The 25,594-nt window shown below is 37.2% G+C and overlaps 2 protein-coding genes and 1 pseudogene across 2 annotated transcripts; 2 read left to right on the plus strand and 1 right to left on the minus strand.

Annotated features, from left to right (window-relative positions):
* Positions 1–81: 81 nt before the first annotated feature.
* LOC138026562 (serine/threonine-protein phosphatase 2A regulatory subunit B'' subunit gamma-like) lies at positions 82–11,488 on the minus strand. The gene is given in 21 exon segments (XM_068873953.1): positions 82–220; positions 497–564; positions 1,324–1,383; positions 1,489–1,533; positions 1,820–1,855; positions 2,093–2,149; positions 2,627–2,676; positions 2,679–2,701; positions 3,093–3,153; positions 3,620–3,695; positions 4,400–4,455; positions 5,878–5,965; positions 6,479–6,523; positions 6,916–6,986; positions 7,460–7,500; positions 7,702–7,758; positions 8,108–8,163; positions 9,003–9,059; positions 9,364–9,468; positions 10,476–10,585; positions 11,380–11,488. Coding segments are annotated over 21 exon segments (1,332 nt in total). The 5' UTR covers positions 11,450–11,488; the 3' UTR covers positions 82–120.
* A 353-nt stretch (positions 11,489–11,841) lies between these two features.
* LOC138026718 (adenosine 3'-phospho 5'-phosphosulfate transporter 1-like) lies at positions 11,842–17,335 on the plus strand (annotated as a pseudogene).
* Positions 17,336–18,752: 1,417 nt separating this feature from the next.
* On the plus strand, positions 18,753–24,435 carry LOC138026563 (adenosine 3'-phospho 5'-phosphosulfate transporter 1-like). The gene is made up of 2 exons (XM_068873954.1): positions 18,753–19,237; positions 22,390–24,435. The coding sequence occupies exons 1-2, from the start codon at positions 18,964–18,966 to the stop codon at positions 23,478–23,480; spliced, it is 1,365 nt and encodes a 454-aa protein (XP_068730055.1). The 5' UTR covers positions 18,753–18,963; the 3' UTR covers positions 23,481–24,435.
* The last annotated feature ends 1,159 nt before the right edge of the window (positions 24,436–25,594 follow it).

A 25,594-nucleotide genomic window follows, 5' to 3' on the forward strand; every position in this document is an offset into this window, starting at 1 on the left:
GAGACCATCCATGTGGCAACTCTACCACTGTGGTGAGGCTGAAGTCCCTTGCAAACATTTCAGTACTGGAAAGTTATAAATAAATAATAAATTATAGTTGGACAATTTTGATTGCACGAGTTATTCGTTATTCACATCCTGCACTAGAAGCTCTCTGTTTTCATAAGTCCAGAAACCATTCAAATCAATAAGAATGCTTGTAACTGTTTCTCCTTGGCCACTGTAAACAAAGCATAGGGCAGCAATTGATATATTGAATGCATTTTATACTTTTCTGGCACGTTTTGTGAACTATCAAAAACTGTTAGGTTCTAGTATACAAAGAATGCGACTAGCTTGTCAGCAACAAAGCTTCTGAACTTTTCTCCTGTTCAGAACACTAAGAATTTTTGTTGGTTGCTTGTGTTTTGCACCTTTGTTGCAAAGATGCACCTTAATAAGGAAAGAGCTTATTACAAAACAATCTTTTCCGTGTATGACTTAAAAGAGCACTTACCTACTAATAAGGTCTTGCAGACTAATTCTGTATGGATCTGCGGGTTTTACCATGTCGAAAATCTCATCCTGGCAGAATAAAACATCTCTCTCATATTGACAACTGATTGACATTTTGATTTACTAAAATTTTAAGAGACTATAATTTTTGAAAGAAGAATGTTAAGAGTGTTAGATCAGTGCAGTTATGATTGTCACTCATTGGGCTCAATCCTGTTCAAGCATTCATTTCATTCCTGCTCAAGTAACAATCACAAAGTGCAACAATCTAAAAGTATTATAATGAATTCTCACCAGGTATTAATAATTGTGTGTTTTTCTAACTTCAAGCATTTCAAAGAACAAATAAATGTAACTTTGGAAGGTTTTGACTGTTGCACAAAAGTATTGAAAGTATTGTTATGGTGGTCATAGTCCCCTTTCCAGGAAACTCGCTTCCCGACATGATTGTGTGATTCCTCATTTTTTGTTTCTGATTCATAGAGCGGCTTTCAAATGTGTGTCATAAACCAAAACCAAAGTAATTACTTTGGCCAATCAAAAAGGACGGAGACAATCCAGTAAACCAATCAAAACTCGAAGTAATTACACATAGCCGACGCAAAGTGCGGGAAAATGTGCACGCGCTAGCTATGATTGGTTTTGGTTTCACTTCTGATTGGTTGAAAAAGTGGCGCGAGAACTTAATTTGAACCAATCACTGAGTGAAGTAATGCAAAACCAAAGTACTTATCTAATTACTTTCGACACTCAATTGAAAACCACTCTAAAAAGTGAACACCAGTGATTAAAAACCTTTCTATAATACTAAATAAATTTTATCATCACCTTCACATCAAGAAACTTCACTGGTTCATGGCCGTGCTTCTTCATTTCTTCTTGGATTTCCTGTATGTGAAAGAACATGAATTTCACCAGACAGTAGAAACCAACAAAAAGAATAAACTAATTTCAAACAATACCAACAAATGCAGACAATCTTGAACATCTTACCCGGAAAAAGTAGTTTAATGAAAAAATATTTAAATGTCCAACAGCCTGAAATGAAAAGAAACAACTCACTTTATGTACTGATTGAAAGCTTCAACTTTTTTGTATGCACTAAGAGGCCATTTTCATGGCCTGGCTTGCACTTGATAAATGAACACAAGAGAGCATCTTAAGGCAACTAAACAGATTGAGCAACATAAGAGTTCATGTTTTTTAACCTGGCAATATCCTGTTATTTTCCATGACTCTAGCAGGAAATCGGTCACAGTACAGTATGAGCTACCAGAAGCCTCTTAAACTACATTGTATGGTGAATAGCATCAGTGGTTATTACCTGAATGTCAAGTATCCTGAACATGTATTGCAGAGCCTGTTAGTATGACAAACAGACAATGATACATCAAGCACCAATGAAAAAACTCCCATTTTACTGAAACTTTCTTTAGAGCTTTTTCTTCTACAAAGTCATATAAAGATAGATCACTCAAAATAATGCAGATTCAAAAATTATCACCACTTGGCCTTGTATCAAGTCTGGCAAGACCAAGTTTATTTGTTTGTAATTATTTGTTTTTCTTTTTTTTTGCAAAAACTACTATTGACCAACCTGTGGTTCTTTTCTGTTCTCCAATGCAAGGACAAAATCCAAATACGTCTTGTAATCCTAAATAACCATGGTTATAGAGAAAAGGTACTGTTAAAATGCTTTGGAAAGACACATTGCTGGTAATAAAGTTAACCTACTGAAAGTTCCTTCACCAAGTGAGCAGCATGTACATTGAGTTACAGATGACTGCATGTTTCAAAAATCTGAAAGGACTTTACTGTATAAGCCTTTAAATTACCAACCCATGGCATCAAGAACTTGTTTTATACTCCAACCCACGTCAGAAAGACAGGGAATTTGACCCAAGACCTCAGCAACAGGTCAGTATTACTTACATGTACCTATTACACTGTTATTGTAACTGAATTACTTGGGGACACCACACATGATGTGCAACTATAGGGCTCAGGCAAGGATCGAATTTCAATTATGACTCTTTGATCAGTAGATTAATTTTCTTTCATTCTTACCAACTAAGCTTTATCTAATTATTATTGATAATTATTGTAAGTTACTATGGACAAATGAACTAACCATTTCTCCATCATATGTCAAACATTCCTGAAACACTCTGTCAACAAAACCCTGGTCAGTGTCCCGGATCCATATCTACCAACACAGTAAAACAATAATATTATTATTCGACGTACACACTCGATTATAATACAAGGGAAATCCTACTAGTAATTTTGTAGATTTATGATTGACATTTTAGGGAAAAGATGCATGATCATCTGTCATACACTCAACAGAATCCTTCAATTTCGATTGGATGAGAGCAGTATAATTATTATAAATTTTAACCCATTTATACCTGAACCCCCCTGGACCGCCCCTTTGATGAGTAAAATCGACTGGCATTAGACAGTCAGAGTAAAATCAACTGGTGTTATATAGACAGAGTAAAATCGATCACAAAATTTTCTCCAAAATAATATTAATATCAATAATTCACAGTAACTGAAGATCGGTTTGACTGTGTCTAGTGACATAACCATACCTTGCTAATTCCTCTTTACTTAACATCCCATTATGATCTGTATCAAGACTTAGATATTGGCCTGTAGAAGTCAATGATCAATAATAAAATTGTTGTTTAGGAAGCCCATTTATTCTTTATACTTTTTGCAATCATGTTAATGGACATATACTGTTCTCATTTAACAAACATTTGTTTGGATTTTGTACATCATAGGGAAACTTAAGAAAGATATATACAATGTCTTTTCTTGGCAGCCACTATGAAAGATGATAAGGATAAGATTTTCGCACATGACATTATTATTTAAGATCGTGAATGGCTATCAATTGCCTGCCAGTGACTATCCCACTGCTATGGCAGAAGAAAAAAACCTTGACAATTTTGGGGCTTGACCTAACTAAAGGTTAGGTTAGGTTAGGGTTCCAACATATTATAAGTTGCTCCTACATCTTTAAACTGATTACCTAAATTAACTTCACAAAAACATGACTTTGTTAAAGGAGTACAGACAGTCTAGCAGGGAAAACAAAGTTATTTGACCTTACCATAGACTCTTAAGGCCGACGGAGCAGAAAACCAATTAGCATCTTGCTGTTCCTTGGACAAGTCTTCGTCTCTTAGCTAAGCAAAAAAAGATCAACCACTTTTCAAAGTCCACTTCATGTCAGACATTAGTAATTATCCTCAAGTTTCTTGAATCAACATCCACTATCATAAAATCAATGTATCTCACATTTAATTGCAAGATTCATCTTGGAATTAATATAGATTAAGCCTGTTTGTTCTCATGCAGAGTACTGCAAGTGTTGCAAGAGGTTTTTCCCTTTCCCTCTCTTTGATTTGATCTACCTAAATTAACCCATAGACTCCTGGGAGTGAGACTCCCAGATATTACTCTGTCTAGTGCCAGACAATAATAATAATAATAATAATAATAATAATAATATAATATTATTATTATTATTATTATTATTATTATATTATTATTCAGATAGCCGTAACAGGAAAAATTAACCGTTAGCTGTAAAAAGGGACAAAAATTTAAATAATTTATTATAGGCGTAAAAATGCTCAAAATTTAACAGTTAGCCGTAAAAGCCGCTACCCCAGTGAGACGCTCTTAATTCGAGTACACGAACTTGTGTTCAACGGTATATAAGCATGTGACTCAAAATTGAAAAATGTTTATAAATTTATGACTTTAATTTTAATTTGTGCAAGCCCTACATAATTATTGAGAAGCAGTTTACGTCAAACACATATTACCAGTACCGTACTGCATTTTACTTCCTTATGGGTAATATAACATGATCATATGTACTGACCTCCAAAAGATCATCAAGGAAACTGCAAGCAAGGATGTCTTGAATTTTAATCTTTCCTGTATGAGAGATCAGATGCAAAACCTGGTTTAACTTCACATTATGCATGTACAAGTTTTTTTTAGATTACTACTTACAATATGGATGCCACAACAGCCTTTATGGATTTATAATCCCAAGACGTAGGGTGGATAGCGAAAAATGCAACTACACTCCTGGCCTCGGTCGTTCAGAAGTTAGATAACGCTATCCGCCAGATAAATCGCTATCCAGCGGATAAACACTAGCAAAACTAATTGCGTTATCCAGTGGATCTAGTGATATTCACCCTTCGAACAAATGGGGCCAGGGGAAAACCCTAATCACATCCGTGGTGTGCATGATTACAATTTCCCACAAACAACTCACAAAAAAAAGCAAAATGTCTAAGGGTGAATTAATTACTACGTTTTCTCAAATTTCAAACAAAGAACATCATTCAGAAAAGATGGTAGTCAAGAACATTATTTCTACCCAATGGCCTTCCAGCTGTAGGATCGCCCACAAAAATGCTGTAAAATTGATGGTGTTATATTGCACTAGTGTACCTATTGGCAGGGAAAAACTTACTTTAACACATCAATTAAGGCACATACATAGGTGTGCTGTCACATTTCCTTTTATTTTTTACCCTGAAGACTTTGCAGAGTTGAGTACAAATAGCCACTGACAACAGAGATCACAGCTCCACTTAAGATGTTCGATTCCTTCTCTGTGTTTGTTGAACCCATAAGTTACCAGAGAATTTTCCATTTGGTTTCAGTGCTGTACATAACAGCACACTTGGTAAAAATAATATTAGAAATACAGCTCACTTTGATTTTGGCTTGATGGGTGAAAGATTGTTGTCGCAAGTCCATTACTCGTTGCTTTTAAGATTACAGATATTTATTTTTCACAGCCTGTCTTGTTTATCCAATTGACATTCCATTCTTGAGCTAAGGGTATATTTTTTTGAAAGATGCACTAAAACGCCATTTGCGTTACAATGCCTCTCGACGCCACTGCAGGTTAATTAAATGTCCTCCTATGTCCACCAGAGAAATCTACGCATTACCCCAGCCCCCTCAAACCTACCAAAATACGCACAGAAGACTCTCTGCACAAAGACACCACTTAACAGGGAAGTGACAGGCAAGACTTTTACCAACACAAAAAAAAAATAAATAAATAAAACAAAGAAATTATACCCATTTTCCAACTGGGATTGCCATACTGGCAACCTAGTAAAAATTTAACTGAAACAAAAAATTAACTGCAACAAATACATCGAATACGTTATTCGTCAACTGGGGGCATCCTGGGGCCCCGAGGAGTGAATGGGTTAATATTACACTCCAATCAGTGCCCCCCCCCCCCCCTTCCTTCCCAGACTTCAGTGAATTTCGGACTGACTCAAAGCTGAACATTCTTTCATGAATGTCGTGTAAATCATCACTTACCTGTTCTCAGAGGATCCAAAAAGAAGAAAAATTTTCTCACAGCAGTGCAGACATAAAAAGAATAGAAAGATTTCTCCAGGCCATCTAACTGAAAACAAGTTAGAGTACATTTTATTACTTTTTATAACAAGCAGTGTCTAGCCTTATAACATTTTAGGATGATACATGTACATGTAAACCTTGAAAAATAATGGCACAAAAGGATTTTCATCACCGTGACGGTTTTCTGCTCTTAATAGTATTAAAAAGAAAGAGTGTACATAGCCAGTCAATTTGCCCTGGGTGTTATAGCATGACAACATAGCACTTGCTTAATTGATTAAAAAAAAAACACATCACCCTCATCCTCTTAAAATGTGTTTTCCTTGCACTGATCTAAAGTTTATGCATGCCTGGAACAGGGGCTCATCACATGGCTTGTTGGCAGAGATTTTGCCTGTCTGAGGGTGCTATTCTATCCATGGGCTGGCCTGACATAGGGAAAGCTCTTGGATTCCCCAAGCACACTCCTGTCTACCTTCATTAACGCAATACAGAGGTTTAATGGCCAATCATCATTTTTGTAAGTCACATGTAATTATAAACAGAACTACAAGCATACCTGTGGTAAAGTGGGAATCAGTTCCAAGATATAATTTTCCAGATCCTGGTACAATAAAAAGTAAAACAATAAATAAATGTTTGTGTTTTAGACAAAGGATAGTTTACATGTACAAAAATCTGGACAAAAGCTGGGCACCCAGTGATAGATATTACTTCAACAACATCACAACTAAAGAAAACTTCAACAGGTAAGTAAATCAGTGAGATGGGATTGGGTAAAACACTGCCCTACTAAATTCAATATAATAAAATGGAGAGCCAATTTCAAAAGGTGCAATGAGACTTTCAATTTTCTAGGTAAATCGTCATTAAAAGTCCAAAAATAATTAATAATATGCTGGACGCAAATCAAACTGTAATGCATTAGATATAGCAGAGTACCAAAAATTACCTTCAGTTGATGAATTTTCATAAATTAATGAAAAATTAGCTTACTGATTCTTTGAGGTATCCTTGTCCTGCAACATCATATAAACTAAGCCCTATTCTGGTTTGATGTAGCCAAACTATAGAAATAGAGAGAAATAAAGAGAAATCATCTGAAAAGTAAATTTCAATTCAAAGTCTGTATTGTACAGATGGCCCTGAGAAACACCAGTGTTCACAAGTCGTTGTTGCACTGCAAAATTATGGTAGCCTACATGTACACTGTAATTACTTGCCTTGTTTTTGATTTAGTGGGGAACAAGCAATAATTATTATTCCATCCTGTTCAGGCCTGCTTAAGATGATCCCCATTAAGTACTCATTGTTTCTGTTGTTTAGTCTTATACTGAATAACAGTAATTTTTTAGTTAATGTAGCAAGCCAATCAGTGACAGGTGAGTGATCCTTACAAGAGCTGCTATACGATCCTTAAACCAACTGTGTAAGGATTCTTAATCATCAGTTTTCAGAGTTTTGAAGGATGCACTCGTGAAATTATTTTTTCTCTAATAATTATTAGTTTGTGATAGTTTAAGCCAGTGTTTTAACCCACCTTTGCGCATCACATAGTTAAAAAACTGCATGATGGATATTCTGAAATTTAAACAGAAGGAATACAATGTAAATGATCAATTTTACATTTTTCTTATACATCATTTTATTTTATGCTTTTGCGATAATGATAATCTGAAAGTCGGAGAAAAACTGGGGACATTTTCACATGCACACACTTTGTACTTAAAAAACAATGATTAAGAAGGATTTCTAGCATCCGTGTACTGATGTGGTACTAACCTTCCAAAAGGATCCTCCTGAAAAAGCTTGGCAAAGACTGTTGCACTGAAGAAAGGCCTGCAACCAACATGCAAAGGAAATGGATGAAACTACCGATTTAAAAAAAATAGCTTACATTCGACAAATTCAATGTCAAAATGAATATTGAAACAAACAAGGCCAAAAGAAATGGGACAGGAAAGCCATGACCTCACTTCTTCAGTTAAATTTCTTCTGATTCATGCATACAATCACTGCACAGCTTTCCATGAGAAAATATAAAATATTTTAAAATATAAATATAATTTCTAAAAACAAAACCCATGTTGTGTTAGGGGAGTTTGCTGTGAGTTGAGAATTAGGGCTCTTTTTTTTCATCAAAATAAATTGAAGTAATCATAATCGTGTTTAGTCTTCACAATTTTACCTGCATTTAGCACCTGCTTCTTCTCCAACTTTCAAAAAGTCTTCATAATTTATCATCTAAAATTAATGTTGGTATAACAGTATTTCATTTTAAATGACATTAATACTGAATACTCATAAGTTGACATACATGTAGTCATTACAAAAAGTTCCAAAAAACAATTATTGCAAGTAATAAGTAAACGTTTTCATTTGATAATATTAAATTTAAAAATTTTTACTTGGAAGTGAGGTAAAATTGTACCAGTTATTGCTGCAAAGTTATTTCATCCTCCACGCCATTTCATTGAGTAAAAAACTATGTACACTGTACAGTGTAATGAAGAAATTTCCCATTTTTTAATTTTGGATATAAATTATACATTGGATGCAAAACTATGATGATCAACAAATTGTTTACTTAAAGCAATTTGCAAAAATGTGGTTGATTTCCATGCACTTCTTAAAGCACTCTTTTCCCTTTTCTTCAACACTAAACCTCTGGCCCCAGTTGTTCAAAAGGTGGATAACGCTATCCACCGGATAAATCACTGATTATATCCACTGGATAGTGATTTATCCGGCAAATAGCGCTATGCATCGTTCGAACAACTGGGGCCTGATGTACATCCTTGCCTTAAAATCTCGGTAAAGGTAAATTTGGGTGTCTCGCTCAATTTTTTTGTTTTTGCAAATCTTGAATTGGTGGGCTGTGAAGTAAAGTTTCCTGAAAATTTTTTTGATAAAATTGTTAATTTAAAAGTGAAATGGTTTCATTTACTGAGCTAACTTGTAAATAATAATTTTTAATTTTAACAGGAAGAGAAATTTTGTATCTCTGTGCCGAAATGACATTGTAATATCCTCTATTTATTCCATCGAATACTGCACTTTAAGACATGCATATCTAAATGTACCTGATCATCTCCAATGACAGGTGGAGTATGATGCTTGTCAAGAAGAAACCACAAATTCTAATGACAAAATAGGACACTAATTAATTTGTACATGTTCAGTTGAAGTTCACTGCCCCTATTCAATAATAAACTACTTGTCTAAATCTTAATTCATATTTATGGCATATTTGCGATCCCAGGAAGTAATTACTTGGGTAATTGAGTGAGATACATGTAATATAAGATTTGGCAGAACATGCAACGTGTGAAACAATCCCATGACTATGCTAGAGGTGCATGAATAATACAAGGTTAGTTCAGGTTTGTTAACTTTTTTCTCCAGGAAAGTGGTTGATTATAACGTAATATTATATTTCATTACCTGTAGTTCATCATTATCAAGAAGTTCTCGACTTTTTCTCTGAAGAAATACTGCTCTTGCTTCTTCTCTCAATTTTTGCAATAAGACCTCATCTTCAGATGGAAGCTAAAAATGTACTGAATTCATCAATGAGTGATAAAAAAGATAATGTCACTAATTTCCATACCTTATTAATCCAATGACCCCTGAGAGTGACACTTAATAGATTTTACTGTCTAATGCCCGACGATTTTACTTGTCAACAGGGGGAAAACTAAACGTAAACTGGTTTGGAAAATTTGAAACAAAACTGAACATGAAAAAAAATCTCTAGAGCAGATTCAGAGTCACCATAAAATTTTTCCAGTTGTAAAGTTGGTTATGAATCTGCTGGAACAGAATTTCTTTAAACTAAATGCAGAGAGTTTTATCCTACCATGCTAATCATTCTCCAGCAATATAAAGTGGAGGTTGACCACTAAGTTTGTTTTTGAGATATATGCACTTAAAGACAACATATAGGGAGTTTCTAGATGGCTCTTTTGTTGCCATAGTAACCTATTACATTACATTAATGAATGCATCTTGTTAAACCTTAATTGGTGTTTGGTCTGCTATCGTGACATAATGCTATTAAGTGCATGAAACACTTAAGTAGATTAGCACAGTTGGTTGAAAGTGTTAAGACTGGTTTGAGCTTCCTCAAGCCTCACAAAGTGTCCCCAACTTCAAAATCACTTGTGTCTGTCAGATTACAACATAGTTAATAGACGAGAATGGTTATGAAACCCAACAACTTTCTTTGTTGTAGGTTTTTGTTCTCTTTTTCGGCCTTGACCGTGCACAAAACACAATAGTTGTTTACTCCATACTGAGGAACTAACCAATAGAAACGTGTTGGTTACGTAATTTATGAATAGTGTATGAGCGGAAAACAAAGATTGTGCACGGCTGTGGACCTTCCGACCTAAATCTTGGCATCTTTGTTTGCTCCTTTGATGTTTGCTGAGCTTCCAAACCAGTCCTCTCTATTAACTAATATTGATTACAACCATAAACTGAGCAATATTATTATAAGTTACTTTGGGCAAATTTAAATTAATTGATATGTGAGCCTGTATATTCGTCATTACCTTGAAATAAAACCTTGGTATCGCTTCATAATTCTTTGCGTTGACTTTGCCTACCCCTTTCCATTCATTGTAGTATTTTGTGAAAAGATCAGTCTCACTTGGGAGCTTTGCTCTCCATCAGGAGCTTCTGGCAAGCACAAAATATGTTCATCAAAACAAATTCTTCCTTAAAAGTGCATAATAAAGCTTCAGTGAAGCATTCAAACTCTATAAATCACTGCTGCTAGCGCTAGTGTAACTCTTCCACATAGGGAAGATGTCTGTTTACAAACATCCTTTTGTTATTCAAAGGTTCCAACCACCAGAACAAAAGACCCTTTGTTTCAACACCCAATGAGGCTCTGGTTGGCAGTCATTAATGACAATACTGGTGACATCAATGATATCTTCCCAATATTTCGGTTGGCTTAGCCATCATGGTATATGAGCTATTTAACATAGTGATTAGTGTGCCTGCTAGTCCAATCCAAAATCCTATTAATTAAGAGACTATGGTGTATTTCTGTTTGTTAAAACTGGATCATTGGATAATGATGCTACAAATATTATTCTAGTAACTGTACGTGTTCGCATCAGTTTTCTTGTATTTACAAAGCAAAGTAGGGAAGATTTAAGCTGTTACGAAAACTAAAGACCCTCAAGAACTAAGATCAAACCCTGGGGTCTTAGTTTTCGTACAACGAAAGCAAAGATTCGTACTACGAAAACTAAGACCCCGGGATCTTTAAGTCTTAGGTCTTAGTTTTCGTAACACCCGGAAGATTTAAAACAATTATTCCACTTGCCCTTGTTGGATAAGAGGTCATACGCGCCTCGATGGCTACATGTGTCTCATATCTAACGCGCGCTCGTGGAATAATTGTTAAATAATCAGGAGTACTGTATATAATTATAAAGCCCATACTTGCGTCTTTTTCTGCCTTCTTCTTTTGATTGAATCTTCGCAGCGTTTCTACCCACCCCGATCCACTCATTTCATTACGTAAAACTTCACAAATTTACTGGAAAAATTAATTCAGTCATGTCGAAAGAGCTGATATCATTTAAGTACGAGAGAGGACTGGGAATCAGTATTTTGGTAACTACGTCGTGTAGGGAATCATATAGTTGCTTGCGGAAGCAAAATGCTGTTATGTCGTTGCCAACCTTGGACGTGATATCTTAACAGTGAAGATATCAATGACGTCACCTATTGATATTAATGTGCCAACCAGAGCCTTATTGGATGCTGAAACAAAGGGTTCTTTTGTTCGGTGGTTGGCAAATTTGAATATCAAAAGAAATTTGCCGTCAATGTTTGTAAACAGAAATCTTCCCTATACGAAAATGTCTTGGTTGAAAAGCCAATGTAAGGGATTTTCAGATATTCAACAAGTCGTAAATAGACCTCTTGATCGCTTGAGATAACTGGTTGCAGCGCTTGTGGCATTCTACTGGATATTTTTGATGATACCACTCAACAACTCATGCATGATTAACTTTATTCCCGCAGGCCAAATGTCTGTATTTCTACTTTCTCTGACACTGTGCGGACTTTTGGTTGAAACCAAAGAAGAAGTAGGAAACAAAGAGACTAAAAAACAACGAATCTTGCCAAGGAAAATGGAGAAGACGATGCAGCTATGACAGCAGACAACCGGGTGGAAAACCTGATGTGGAACCTACTTGGATATGCAACAATCATCGTTCCAATCATCGTTCGCATGCTCAAGAATTCGAACTTTAATGAAAAAAGCGGTAAATAATGATTAATGTTTGTTTATCGTCCCGTAAAAGGTTGACAAAGAGTTTTGTTATACCTCTCAACTCAAATACGTTTTCTGATTGGAGGAGAACGTGTCACGTGTCACTGATCAAAACAACAACTTGAACTTTCGACTCACACGTGATCAGGTCGTGCACCTTTGAAACGGCGGCAAATCTGTACGCCAGCCGACGTCAAGCAAATAATTTTTATCTGTGTATTGTTCTATTTTGAGTTGGAAGGTATAACAAAACACTTAATGACTGACCCCTCGGGAAACAGTGAGTTTTGTTTCCCCTCGACCTCAATGCTTCCCTCGGCTTCGCCTCGGGGAACATTGAGGGTCTCGGGGAAACAAAACTCACTGTTTCCCTTGGGGCCAGTCATTAAGTGCTTAATGTTCCCCATCTCAAGTTCACCAAATGACCTTCTAGCTTGTCACTAAAACTTGACGCTTGGTCTATGCTTTATGAGGGGGACATTGCTCAATACCGCATTTCCCCGCCAAAAAATGGCAAATATCGAAATACCGCGTTCAAACACAGTTAAATAACGAAACCGAAATTAAGGAGACACGGTCAGCTGATGCACATGCGCACTGCACACCATCTTAGCTACTTCGTTAGTCAAGTTAGGAAAGGTTCACAATCTCGTCCCCAGAGTCCAGTAAGTTCAAACACACGTGTTTTGAAATCAATTAACCGCAACAAGTGTTTGCTCACAGCTCTCAAATGCTTGTGAGCAACCATGAGGTGTACAAAAAATATTTAACTTGAAAAAAGTGATTCAAATTATACTTTTCTTTTGTTGAAGAAGTAATTTCAAAAACTAGTGCGTCGTGTTTCATTGGATTTCCTGACGCACGAAAACATTTAAATCTACTCGGCCGAAGCACTCTCACTCTTTTTTTTTTAAATATTCCGAATAACATTGGACCTAACACACTCCCCTGTGGCACTCCACATGTGACGCTATCCCAGGAGGAATTGTCACTGACCTTAACTCTCTGAGATCTACCAGAGAGAGAGTTTCTAAGAAGAGCGCAACTAGCATCATCCATGCAATAGGCCCTGAGCTTGGAAAGAAGGAGTGGATACTGAATAACATCAAACGCTTTGGAGAGATCCATGAGACTATCGCAATGAGTTCACCCCCGTCACGCATCATCCTCCAGCAAACGACTGTTAAAATGAATCGTGCTTGCAAAGCGTGATCTCGCATCAAGGAGGAAGGTTGCAGAGTTTCCAATTTTCCCCCTGGAGCAACCGGAAGTCTGACAATTCCGTGACGTAATTTGTGCACCGAATACCGTGAAGCAAAACATACGAGAACCGCTTTCCGTAGGGTTTGATCATACCGCAATTCCGAAGTTTTCGAACCACAATCTCCGAAATACCACGCTAAAAATTAACGGATACCGCATTTCCCTAGACCCCAATGTCCCCATCCTTTATTATTGAAGTAAATATAGTGGTTTGAAATACAATTAAATAAGAAAATTTGGTTTTATCAAAGGTGTTGATAAAGGTCGAATAACCACCGTGAACGATTTGAAAAGCTGACGTTTCGAGTGTAAGCCCTTCGTCAGAGCGAATAGAGGAATTGTGGGTGGTGTTGGTTTTTATGAGGGTGTGGAGGAGCTTTGCCATTGGTGGAATTATGGTGACATGAATTTGTGAATAAATTAATGGAATAAGAGGCGTTCATTGATTCCGTGAGGGTACAGTGTAACTAGTTGAAAGATTTTTGCGGTTTTCTGTGTTGTCATGTTGTGGTGGGAATGATGAGGAAGATTAAAATGGAGCGCAACTGGTTTTGATGCATCAGTGTTGTTTCTTTCTACATCTCGTAGGTGTTCCCGAAAGCGGTCCGCCTATGTAGGTCTTCTTACATAGTGTGCAGGTTATGCAATAGATGACATTTGCGGAAATGCATGTAAAGTGGTCAGTGATTTTAACGGATCGATTCAGTCCTGAGATCTTAACCATGTTAGATATAAAAGGACAAGTTTTGCATCGTGTGCGTGTAAATTTGAAAGTTCCCGGTTGGTTGTCAGTATTAAATGCACTGTTAACTATATTAAAAGTTACCTATGTTTTTGTTGCCTTTGAATGAAATAAGTGGTGGTGGAGGAAATATATGTTTAGTTTCGGGATCACTGCGGAGAATTTTTAAGTTTTTAAGAATGACATTTTTGACTGGGAGGTTTTTTGGATGGTAGGTGAGGGTGAATGGAATTCTGTTGGTTTCTTGGTTCTGTGACGTTTTTAGTGCGGTTTCTCGATCGGTTTCTTGGGTGGATGCGAGGACGAATGCAGCAAGTAGTTATGGGAATCTGGTAGAGCCGGGTGTAAAGAATTGACTGAAGTAATGAAATGGTTGAGTTCCTCTTTGCTGGATGAAGAAGCGCCGACGCAGTCATCGATGAAACATATATATCCTCTACCACCGCTTATTTCATTCAACCGCGAAAAAAACATAGTTAATTTTCCAGTTAGGAGCGCATTAAAGTATGGCAACCAACCGGGAAGTTTCACATGTACACGCACACAATGCAAATTTAAACTTGTTCTTTTATTTCTAACATGGTTAAGATCTCAGGACCGAATCAATCCGTTACAATCACCGACCACTTAACATGCATCTCCGCAAATGTCATCTATTGCACACTATGTAAGGAGACCTACATAGACGAAACAGGGAGAACATTGGCAGACCACTTTCGCGAACACTTCGAGATGTAGAAAGAAACAACACAGATGCATCAAAACCAGTTGCGCGCCATTTTAATCTTCCTAATCACTCCCACCACAACATGACAATTCGCGGCATATCCTTACACCACGAGAACACAGAAAGGCGCAAAAATCTGGAGCAAAAATTCATCTTTCAACTACGTACATTCTATCCTCACGGAATCAACGAACGCCTCTCATGCCATTAATTTATTCACAAATTCATGTCACCATATCTCCACCAATGGCAAAGCTCCTCCACACCCTAATAAAAACCAACAACACCCACAATTCCTCTATTCGCTCTGACGAAGGGCTAACGCTCGAAACGTCAGCTTTCCAAATCGCTCACGGTGGTAATTCGACCTTTATCAACACTTTTAATAAAACCAAATTTTCCCGTTCTCCCACCGACGGAGCACCACAATTTCAGTAGAAACTAGAAATTTGTCTAAATAAATAAAACTGGAGAATACCCTGCCACTTTGTCACCTCCGAGCGATTTGCGCGGAATTTGCGCCCGAAAACGTTGTAATCTTTGCAGGAATAAATGAGTTAAAATCACCTTTTTGTGCTACAATATCTGACTGTTTTTCTTTATACTAAAACAACTATTCACCTCAGTGTCGGTGGCTAGTACTAGTGGTGGATATTTACCACGCTGCGAAGTCTATTTGGGTGAATAGTTGCTAAATGTATGAATTGTTTTCCTAAGAGGATACGCGGGTACGCTGCAGTGAAGAAGAACTTGCCTCCCTCAGAAAAAGTATATAAGCGTATTTCTAAGTCAGTGGATACGATTATCCACAATGAATGCGCATCCGTGTGGCAGAGTATTTTGCACTTTTAGCCTGACCATTTTCAAAGATAAGTGCTTTTACTGGAATTTAATGTGACTGTTTCTACTTCTTGTGTTAACTCATCTTAACTGTTTGACAGGAACTGGGTGTTTATTTCGCTCCATTCAGCTGTGCGTGTTTGGTTTACCGAGAGATTCCCCAGACATTGAGGAAAGTATTGTCAAACCAGTGCCAAAGGATGATGTCACTTCTCCATCTAGCTTCTCTCAGACTACAGTAAAGCTCCTGTTTTGTGCAGACCGGTCTGCAAGTTTCTTACCTCACATGGGGAGTCTTGCAAGAACGAATCATGACAAAGAAGTATGAAGAACTCCAAAGTGATGGATCTGTCAAAGAGGTCATCTTTGTTAACTCTCAATTTTTACTGTTTGTAAATCGTGTTCTCGCTCTTATAGTGGCCTCAGTTTTGGTTGCATTCGCTCGTCAGCCTCGGCACACTGCACCCCTTTATAAATATTTTTACTCGTCGCTCTCCAATAGATTGAGCAGTTGGTGTCAATATGAGGCACTCAAGTTTGCTAGCTTCCCAACTCAAGTTCTATGTAAAGCATTGAAGATCATCCCCGTCATGCTTATGGGGAGCATTGTCTCCAAAAAGACATGTCCCTATTATGAGTATGTTGTTGCCGTGCTTCTCTCTGCTGGTGTCAGCCTGTTTCTTCTGGCATCAGATCCAACAGGAAGGAGCACCTCAGCTGCCACATCTTTTGCTGGAGCTATTATTCTCATAGGATACATGGCTTTTGATAGCGGCTTTACTTCTAATTGGCAGTCAGAGCTGTTCACCACATACAAGATGTCCACCATCCAAATGATGTTTGGAACAAATTTGTTTTCTTGTCTACTTACTATTTGGTCAATGATTGAAGGTGGGAATTTCTTGTCAGCAGTTGCATTCATGATGAGTCACCCAGCATTCTGTGTCCACGCTTTTATCCTTTCCTTAGCGTCAGCTACTGGTCAGCTCTTTATTTTTTACACCATTCAGTCATTTGGACCAGTTGTCTTCACAATCATCATGACAATTCGAATGATGCTGAGTATCATGCTTTCTTGCATCATTTATCACCACCCATTGTCTGCCCAGGCAATTCTTGGTGTCATTATTGTGTTTGTGGTCCTGTTTTTGCGTGTGTATGCAAGGTATCGCTCAAGCCTTCATTAAAGGGATGATTCATTTTTACATGGATCTTCTCTTTTTTATACCATGTCAGAAAAAAAATATTTAAACTGGATGAATAATAATTTTATTATATAGCAAACTAAAATGGTGTTCTTATTTAAACCCACTCTGTGCATATCTCAGCCATTGTGTCATTACTTTGTTTGACAGGATTTTCTAAATGTACAAATATTAATAGGAAAGTTTTCTATTATTGCATGAGTTGGGCAACAAAATGTGGTACTATGTATGTTCAGTGTCCAGGTTAAGGTGATTCCTCAGAAAAAAAAATTGTTGAGCGATTTTCTTGAAACTTTCCTGAATGTTCCCCACTAATCCCTGTTTTGAGAACTACAATAAAAAAGATATGTCACCGAGCTTTCTTAAGAGATATAATAGGTCAATCTCTTACCCCAACGATGCCTGTACTGATACTAATCACGCGTGTTATTTTATAGGCTCAAGGTAAATTTTGCAGTAGCTAAATGAGAGTGTTTTATACTTGAAAAAACACCTGATAGGTAGAAAGTCTAGAGCATATGGAACACTGCCTTATATAGTTTATGGAAAAATCACTCAACCTAAAACGATGTCGACTCAAAACATTTCTCGAGTCGTTGTTTTCATGATCATAATTTACATCCCTGGATAAGGGGCTTTGTGTACGTTTTTAGCTATATCTTTTTTTCCTTCCGATAAATTTAAATTTTCTTTTTTGTTCTTAGGGGGGTATGAAATAAAAAATATAGGCCACCGTGCTCGTTTAAGAGTACAAGCGCAGTACAGGATGCGCAGTGCAATACTGAGAAATCACCTTTAGTAGAGTTTCGAAGCTAAAGATCGATGTAGTTATCCTGAAATGAAATACTTAAGCTGTAGTTAATTGCTTTGACACAACAGGTTGATGCAAGGTGCGTGAGTAACGCATGTCTAAAGTTTTGCACGCAAGGTGAATGTGACAAAATATCAAGATTTCCAATTTCATGTCTGAACTATACATCCATAATTAGGCGTCAAAGGCTTAATGGGACATAGTTTTTCATTGAGTGATTAACCCATTGACTCCTGGGTTCCCCATTGACGAGTAAAATCGTCTGGCGTTAGACAGAGTAAGGCCGGTTTAGGCGTCAAAAGCTTAAGTCAAGTTTCCTATATTCATATCAAATTGTCATATATTTATGTCAAACGATATATTTATACATCAAGTTTTTTGTATTTATATCAAGTTCCCAGATATTCATGTCAAAACAATTTTCCTTTGCCAATGCAACTATGTACGGCGACCTGGAAGAGACATGATACTTTTTTTTTAACTCGTAACTTCTTTTTTCAACTCGCGACTTTTTTTTTTTCAAGGCGAGACTTTTTTTCTTTCAACGGCACTGGAATTTGCATAAAATTCGCCCGTCCACAAACACGGAATCGCCACCAGGTCGTCCAGATGTCCTATTCTTTCTCCCTCAATTACAAAACACCTTGGATTGCAAAACGGATACGTCAAGAGAGGACATTGAAATAGCCAAAGAAATGTGTTGTTCAACCCACTCGGAAACAAGAATTTGAAGAGCCTACAGAATCAGGAGGACGAAAGACTGAGTTATCCTTCGACTGCAGATGAAGCCCTTGTGGTCTATAGGAAGCTGGTGACTTGTTTTGTAAAATGCTAAAATGGCGACCATTTTGGAATAAGTTGAATAATACAGAGGACTGGGATTAGTCTGGGAATCAGTATTTTGGTAACTACTTCGTGTAGGCACTCATATAGTTGCTCCTAGTAGCAGAATGCTGTGATGTTGCTTACCTTGGACGTGGCAATCTTTATGAATATTTATCTTAATACGAAAATGATCTTTGTTTAAAGCCAATGTAAAGAATTTTCATACATGCAACGTGTCGTAAATAGACTTCTTGATCGCTTGAGATAACTGGTTGCAGCGCTTGTGGCATTCTACTGGATATTTTTTGGTGATACCAGCAGAACTCCAGCATGTTGAACCTCATCCCCGCAGACCAAATGGCTGTATTTCTACTTTCTCTGACACTGTGCGGACTTTTGGTTGAAACAGAAGAAGCAGTAGGAAACAAAGAGAGTATTAAAGCAGCGAATCTTGCCAAGGAAAATGGAGAAGACGATGCAGCTATGACTGCAGACAACTGGGTGAAAAACCTGATGTGGAACCTACTTGGATATGCAACAATCATCGTTCCAGGAGCTTTCTTCATTCGTATGCTCAAGAATTCAAACTTTAATGAAAGAAGCGGTAAATAGTGATTAATGTTTGTTTATCGTCCCGTAAAGGGTTGACAAAGAGTTATGTTCCCATCTCAAGTTCGGGAAATGACCTACTAGCTTGTCGCTAAAACTTGACGCTAATGGTCTACGCTTTATTAAGGAGGTCCCATGATTTATGAGTCAAATGGTCAATGAGTCAATGAGTCATTAGTCATGAGTCAATGAGACTCACAGTCAATATAGCACTAATTTATTGATTAGCCTAAGCCCTCGTTTCAGTGATTAGGCCTAAGCACTCTCGGAAATTTTAGCTTTCATTTTATGGGTTAGGGTAACTGCACTAACTCACTGACTCATTGATTCATTGACACATAAATACTTGATATTCTTTATGAAGGGGACATTGGGGGTTGCCCAACCCCGCATTTCCGTGAAAAAAATTGGCAAATACCAAAATACTGCATTCATAAACAGGTAAATAACAAAACCAAAATTAATATGTTTTATACTTTCTTCTGCGTGTCGCTCTGCACACACGGATTACCTTTGGCAGTACAGCAAACATACATACATACATACATACATACATACATACATACATACATACATTAAGTTTGTTTTCTCTCAAATTTTAGAGTAGCTTACAGGAGCTAATATTTTCGAGGACTAATAAGTAGAAAAAAACGATATACATGAAACACTAAAAGCATAATATTTGCAGATACATTTATAATTATGTATAAACAAAAAGTGACTACACAAAGATACAGCACTGGATTTTCCTCCTAAAGTCTGTGGGTGTGCAGGTACAAATAGAATCAGGCAGTGTATTCCACAGCTTTGCTGAGAAAATTATAAGGAATCGAATTATGGCCATGGGTAGTTTTTCTAGGTTTACTAACTGTCAGAATATAATTTCTGTGAAGATCATGAGAGGAAGTCCAGAGTGCAAACATATTTTTCATACAAGCCGGAAAAAGAGGGGGAAATGCAAACATACTTTTATATCACAACGTAAGAAAATTCTGCATGCGCTTATTTCATAAGGAAGAAGACTGTCATATAGGAAAAAATAGTGCTTCCATGTTATCCGTACTGCGTGCCCTTCAAAAATGCCAGAAAGTAAAGCAGTAGTAAAAATGTGGTAGAATATTGTAGGTGTCTCTGGGTATGTTTTCAAAAGCGCAACAAAACATTGAATTGATTATTGATGTTTTTGCACACATTAGATATACACTGACTGTATGACTAGTATAATCGAGCTTATTATCTATATCCATTCCAAAAATCAGTTAAGTATCGTCTACTGGGAACAAAAAAGTATAATCCGTACTGCTTAACTAACATCCCATTGTGATGCTACCACTGATTGGCCACTCTGACATCATGAGATACGCATGCATGTAACGTCCCTAGATCGACATGGGAGTAGTACACCTGATGACCATCAGCATAAGCATTCAGCTTGGCCCTCTTCACATGGACGAAAACATCATTAACCCATTGACTCCCGGGGGGTTCCCCATTGACAAGTAAAATCATCTGGCATTAGACAGAGTAAAATACTTAGTCTGGCTGGTTCAGGCCAGTTTGGGTGTCAAAAGGAAATAAAAACGTTTCCTTGACCTCATTAATAATTCATAAGTTAATGAGCCAATTGCATAACTCCATTTTAGTCACCCATACTAGTTTGAAACCCAATGAAACACTACTTGTAGATTCACTAAATGAATTTCAAACACATGTTTTAAAATCAATTAACAGCAGCAAGTGCTTGCTCACAGCTCTCACGTGCTTCTGACCAACTATGAGGTGTACAAAAAATGTTTGCCTTGAAAAAAGTGATTGAAATTATAATTTCTTTTGTTGGAGAAGTAATTTCAAAAACTCGTGCATTGTGCTTCATTGGATTTCCAAATGCACGAAAGCATTTAAACCACTCAGCTGAAGCATGTGCACTAATTTTTGAAATATTCTGAATAACATTGGACCTAACACACTCACCTGTGGCACCTCACATGTGACACTATCCCAGGAGGAAGTGTGACTGACCTTAACTCTCTGAGATCTACAAGAGAGAGAGTTTCTAAGAAGAGCACAACTAGCACCATCCATGCAATAGGCCCTGAGCTCTAGAAAGAAGGAGTGGATACTGAATAACGTCAAACGCTTTGGAGAGATCCATGAGACTATCGCAATGAGTTCACCCCGTCACGCATCATCCTCCAGCAAACGACTGTTAAAATTAATCGTGCTTGCAAAGCATGATCTCGCATCAAGGAGGAAGGTTGTAGAGTTTCCAATTTCAACCCTGGAGCAACCAAAAGTCTGATAATTCTTTGACATAATTTCTGCACCAAATACCGTGAACCAAAACATAACAGAACCGCTTTCCATAGGGACTACAATTCTCGAAAGACCACACTAAAAATTAACCGATACTGCATTTCTGCAGACCCCTTTGTCCCCCTCCCTTATTATTAAAGTAAATATAGTGGTATAAAACTGGAGAATAAATACCCTGCCAATTTGAAGAAAACCCCTGAAGGACCTAGAGATACATGGCAAGCACTCATTTTGTATCACTGTTTAGTATATTGGTCAATACTAAACAGTGATAGTGTTGAACGCACATGCTAATTGGCTACTCAAATGCTGGATATCCTTTGCTATTCACCTCAGAGCAATTTGCGTGGAATTTGTGCCCAAAAATGTTGTTATCTTTGCAGGAATAAAGGAGTTAAAATCATCTTTTTGTGCTATTTACTGTTTTTGTAACATACTAAAACAACTATTTACCTCGGTGCAGGTGACTAGTGGTAGATATTTACCTCGTTGCTTTGTAGCTTGGTAAATAATTATACATCACTAGCCACATTCACTTGGGTGATTTAATAGTTGCCAAATATATGAAGTGTTTTCCTAAGTGGATATGCAGGTATGCTGCAGTGGAAAAGAATGCACCTCCCTGAGAAAAAGTAGGACAATGTATTTCTACGGGTAGATATGATTATCCACAATGATTGCGTATCTGCATATTTTACCTTTAGGGGATATAACTGTGAAGTGGCAGGGTATTTTGTACTTTTAGCCTTGCCAGTTTCAAAGATAAGGCTTTTTTAACTGGAATTTAATGTGACTGTTTCTACTTCTTGTGTTAACTCACATCTTTTTCGACAGGAACTGGGTGTTTATTTCGCTCCATTCAGCTGTGTGTGTTTGGTACACCACGAGATTCTCCAGGCATTGAAGAAGGTATTGTCAAACCAATGCCAAAGGATGATGACCCTTCTCCATCTAGCTTCTCCCAGACTACAGTAAAGCTCCTGTTTTGTGCAGGTGGTCTGCAACTTTCTTACCTCACATGGGGAGTCTTGCAAGAACGAATTATGACAAAAAAGTATGAAGAACTCCAAACTGATGGATCTGTCAAAGAGGTCAACTTTGCCAACTCTCAGTTTTTAGTGTTTGTAAATCGTGTTCTCGCACTTATAGTGGCCTCATTTATGGTTGCAGTCACTCGTCAGCCTCGGCACACTGCACCCCTGTATAAATATTTTTACTCGTCTTTTTCCAATATAATGAGTAGTTGGTGTCAATATGAGGCACTCAAGTTTGTTAGCTTCCCAACTCAAGTTCTATGTAAAGCATCAAAGATCATCCCTGTCATGCTTATGGGGAAAATTGTCTCTAAAAAGACATATCCCTATTTTGAGTATGTTGTTGCTGTGCTTCTCTCTGCTGGTGTCAGCCTGTTTCTTCTGGCAGCAGATCCAACAGGAAGGCCCACCTCAGTTGCCACATCTTTTGCTGGAGCTATTATTCTCATAGGATACATGGCTTTTGATAGCTTTACTTCTAATTGGCAGTCAGAGCTGTTTACAACATACAAGATGTCCACCATCCAAATGATGTTTGGAACAAATTTGTTTTCTTGTCTACTTACTATTTGGTCAATGATTGAAGGTGGGAATTTCTTGTCAGCGGTTGCATTTATGATGAGTCACCCAGCATTCTGTGTCCACGCTTTTATCCTTTCCTTAGCGTCAGCTACTGGTCAGCTCTTTATTTTTTACACCATTCAATCATTTGGACCAGTTGTCTTCACAATCATCATGACGATTCGAATGATGCTGAGTATCATGCTTTCTTGCATCATTTATCATCATCCATTGTCTGCCCAGGCAATTCTTGGTGTCATTATTGTGTTTGTTGCCCTGTTTTTGCGTGTGTATGCAAGGTATCGCTCAATGCCTTCATCAAAGGGATGATTAATTTTTACATGGGTCTTCTCTTTTTTATCCCATGTCAGAAAAAAATATTTAAACTGGATGAATAATAATTTTATTATACAGCAAACTAAAATGGTGTTCTTATTTCAAACCCACTCTGTGGATATCTCAGCCCTTGTCTCATTACTTTGTTTGACAGGATTTCCTAAATGTACAAATATTAATATGAATGTTTTCTATTATAATTGCATGAGTTAAGGAGCAAAATGTGGTAGTATGTATGTTTAGACATTCCAGGTTAAGCAAAGTTTCAAAGCTACAGATCGACATAGTTTTCCTTAAAAAAATCCTCAAGTACCAGTTGGCTTTATAGTTAATAATATTACTTTGAGACAACAGGTTGATGCAAGGTGCCACTTGACGGCCAAAAGTTTTGTGATTTTCTGTGACTTTTCACGCAAGAGATTTTAGGGTTAGGGTTTTGAATACCATGTAATTAACATGTATAGTGCCTCAGTGAGAATTGTGCAATAGGCGCAGTAAAATAAAACATGACATTGTACATGTGTGAAAACGAGTTTTCACTTGTACATGCATGTCTATGCCTTGTAAATTATCCCAGCACTAATGGGAGACTGTAAAATGGTCAATACATCGTTCTCAGCAAAATTATCTGAGTGCATGGGCCTCAAGAGGAGAGGGAAAATTGTACTGTCATTTTAAATATGTGCATGTATCTACCCATGTCAGATTTTTTAAAAAGAATCATTTAAATTTAAATTAGTGGTTTAGGTCGCTCTGTGGCTGTTGTCAAATTGGAAGGTTATCTTCTCTGTTGGTGCTCAAGTTAAGGGTTATTTTAATTGGTGCAGGGAAAAAAGGCAATGATGTTTGAATGATTATAATGGAAAAAAATTCAATATTGTAAACCTCAAATGTGAAATATGAGGTTTTTTGTTGCCAGTTAACAGTCAAAATAAAATGCAAATTAGTAGCAGTGGTCTTACCGACTTTTTAAATAAAGTTTATTTACTCAGCACCAAATGCTTTGTCACCCCAGAGAGGTCATGGGAATGAGTTTGAAAGACGGTAATAGATCAACAGCTCTAAAAAACTGAGACCTTAAGAGGCAGGCCCAGAAGGTTTCACTCATTAGGAGATTAATTAAAATACTTTTTATCTCTTAATGAGTGAAACCCTTTCGACTTGCCTCTCAGTTTTTGAGAGCTGTTGATCTATTAGTATCTTTTAACCTCATACCCAGGATCTCTCCCTTGGCTTCTGGGCTTCTCCTGTCCCACCCACACCTCAGCCTAGAAGCCATAGGAGAGGTCCTGGGAATGACTTTGAGTATATTTTCATGCAAGGTTTTGGGTTACAGTGCATTTTTATTTAGCTAAAACAAGCTACAGTAGTGCCTTGCATGTTTCATGCACTGAGTCACTCAGTGATCTGAATGCTAACACATAGTGCTATTTTACAATCAAAGTGTTTCCATAGGGTTCTGGTGGTTGGAGTAACAGTTGTATAGCAAACAAGAGGTTTTCCAATTTGGAAATTCACTAGCATCGTGGGTCGTTTTGGTGGTTTTAAATGAACAAATTTGTTGTATAAAGAATGGGTATCACATTTGAAAATTGATTACCAAGTCACAGTTTTCGATATTGATATAATTTTTAATTGAAGACAAAACTTGGAGTACTACTCCACGGAGCACCCCTAAAAATAGTTTAGAAGTTAAAAAATCATTTTTCAAAGTTGAATGTCCTTTAACTGTGCATACGCTTTAATGATTTCAAGCTTTCATGGCTCAGTGGTGAAGATCTCATAGCGGCTGGCCACCATTTGAAGAAAGATAATCCACTGGCCACTACCCAGAATAGTAAACATGCTTAGTTAAACATCGGACATGGAAGAAGAGAGGTAGGTTTTACAATGATTGAAATTTTTCCTTCATGAATCGGACAACCTTTGCTTGGAATTTCAACTTTGAAAAACTTTTTTTTTTCCTTCTAAACTATTTTAAAAGGGTACTTCATTTGGGTACTCCATGTTTTGTCTTCAACCTATCACCAAGACTAGCCTCCATCCCTCTGCAAAAATACTGCCAAAAAGCAATAACTAACATGAATTTAGCATCAGCATCTACTGTA

This window comes from Montipora capricornis, chromosome 12, assembly GCF_036669925.1.
Source record: "Montipora capricornis isolate CH-2021 chromosome 12, ASM3666992v2, whole genome shotgun sequence".
Classification (NCBI taxonomy): domain Eukaryota; kingdom Metazoa; phylum Cnidaria; class Anthozoa; order Scleractinia; family Acroporidae; genus Montipora; species Montipora capricornis.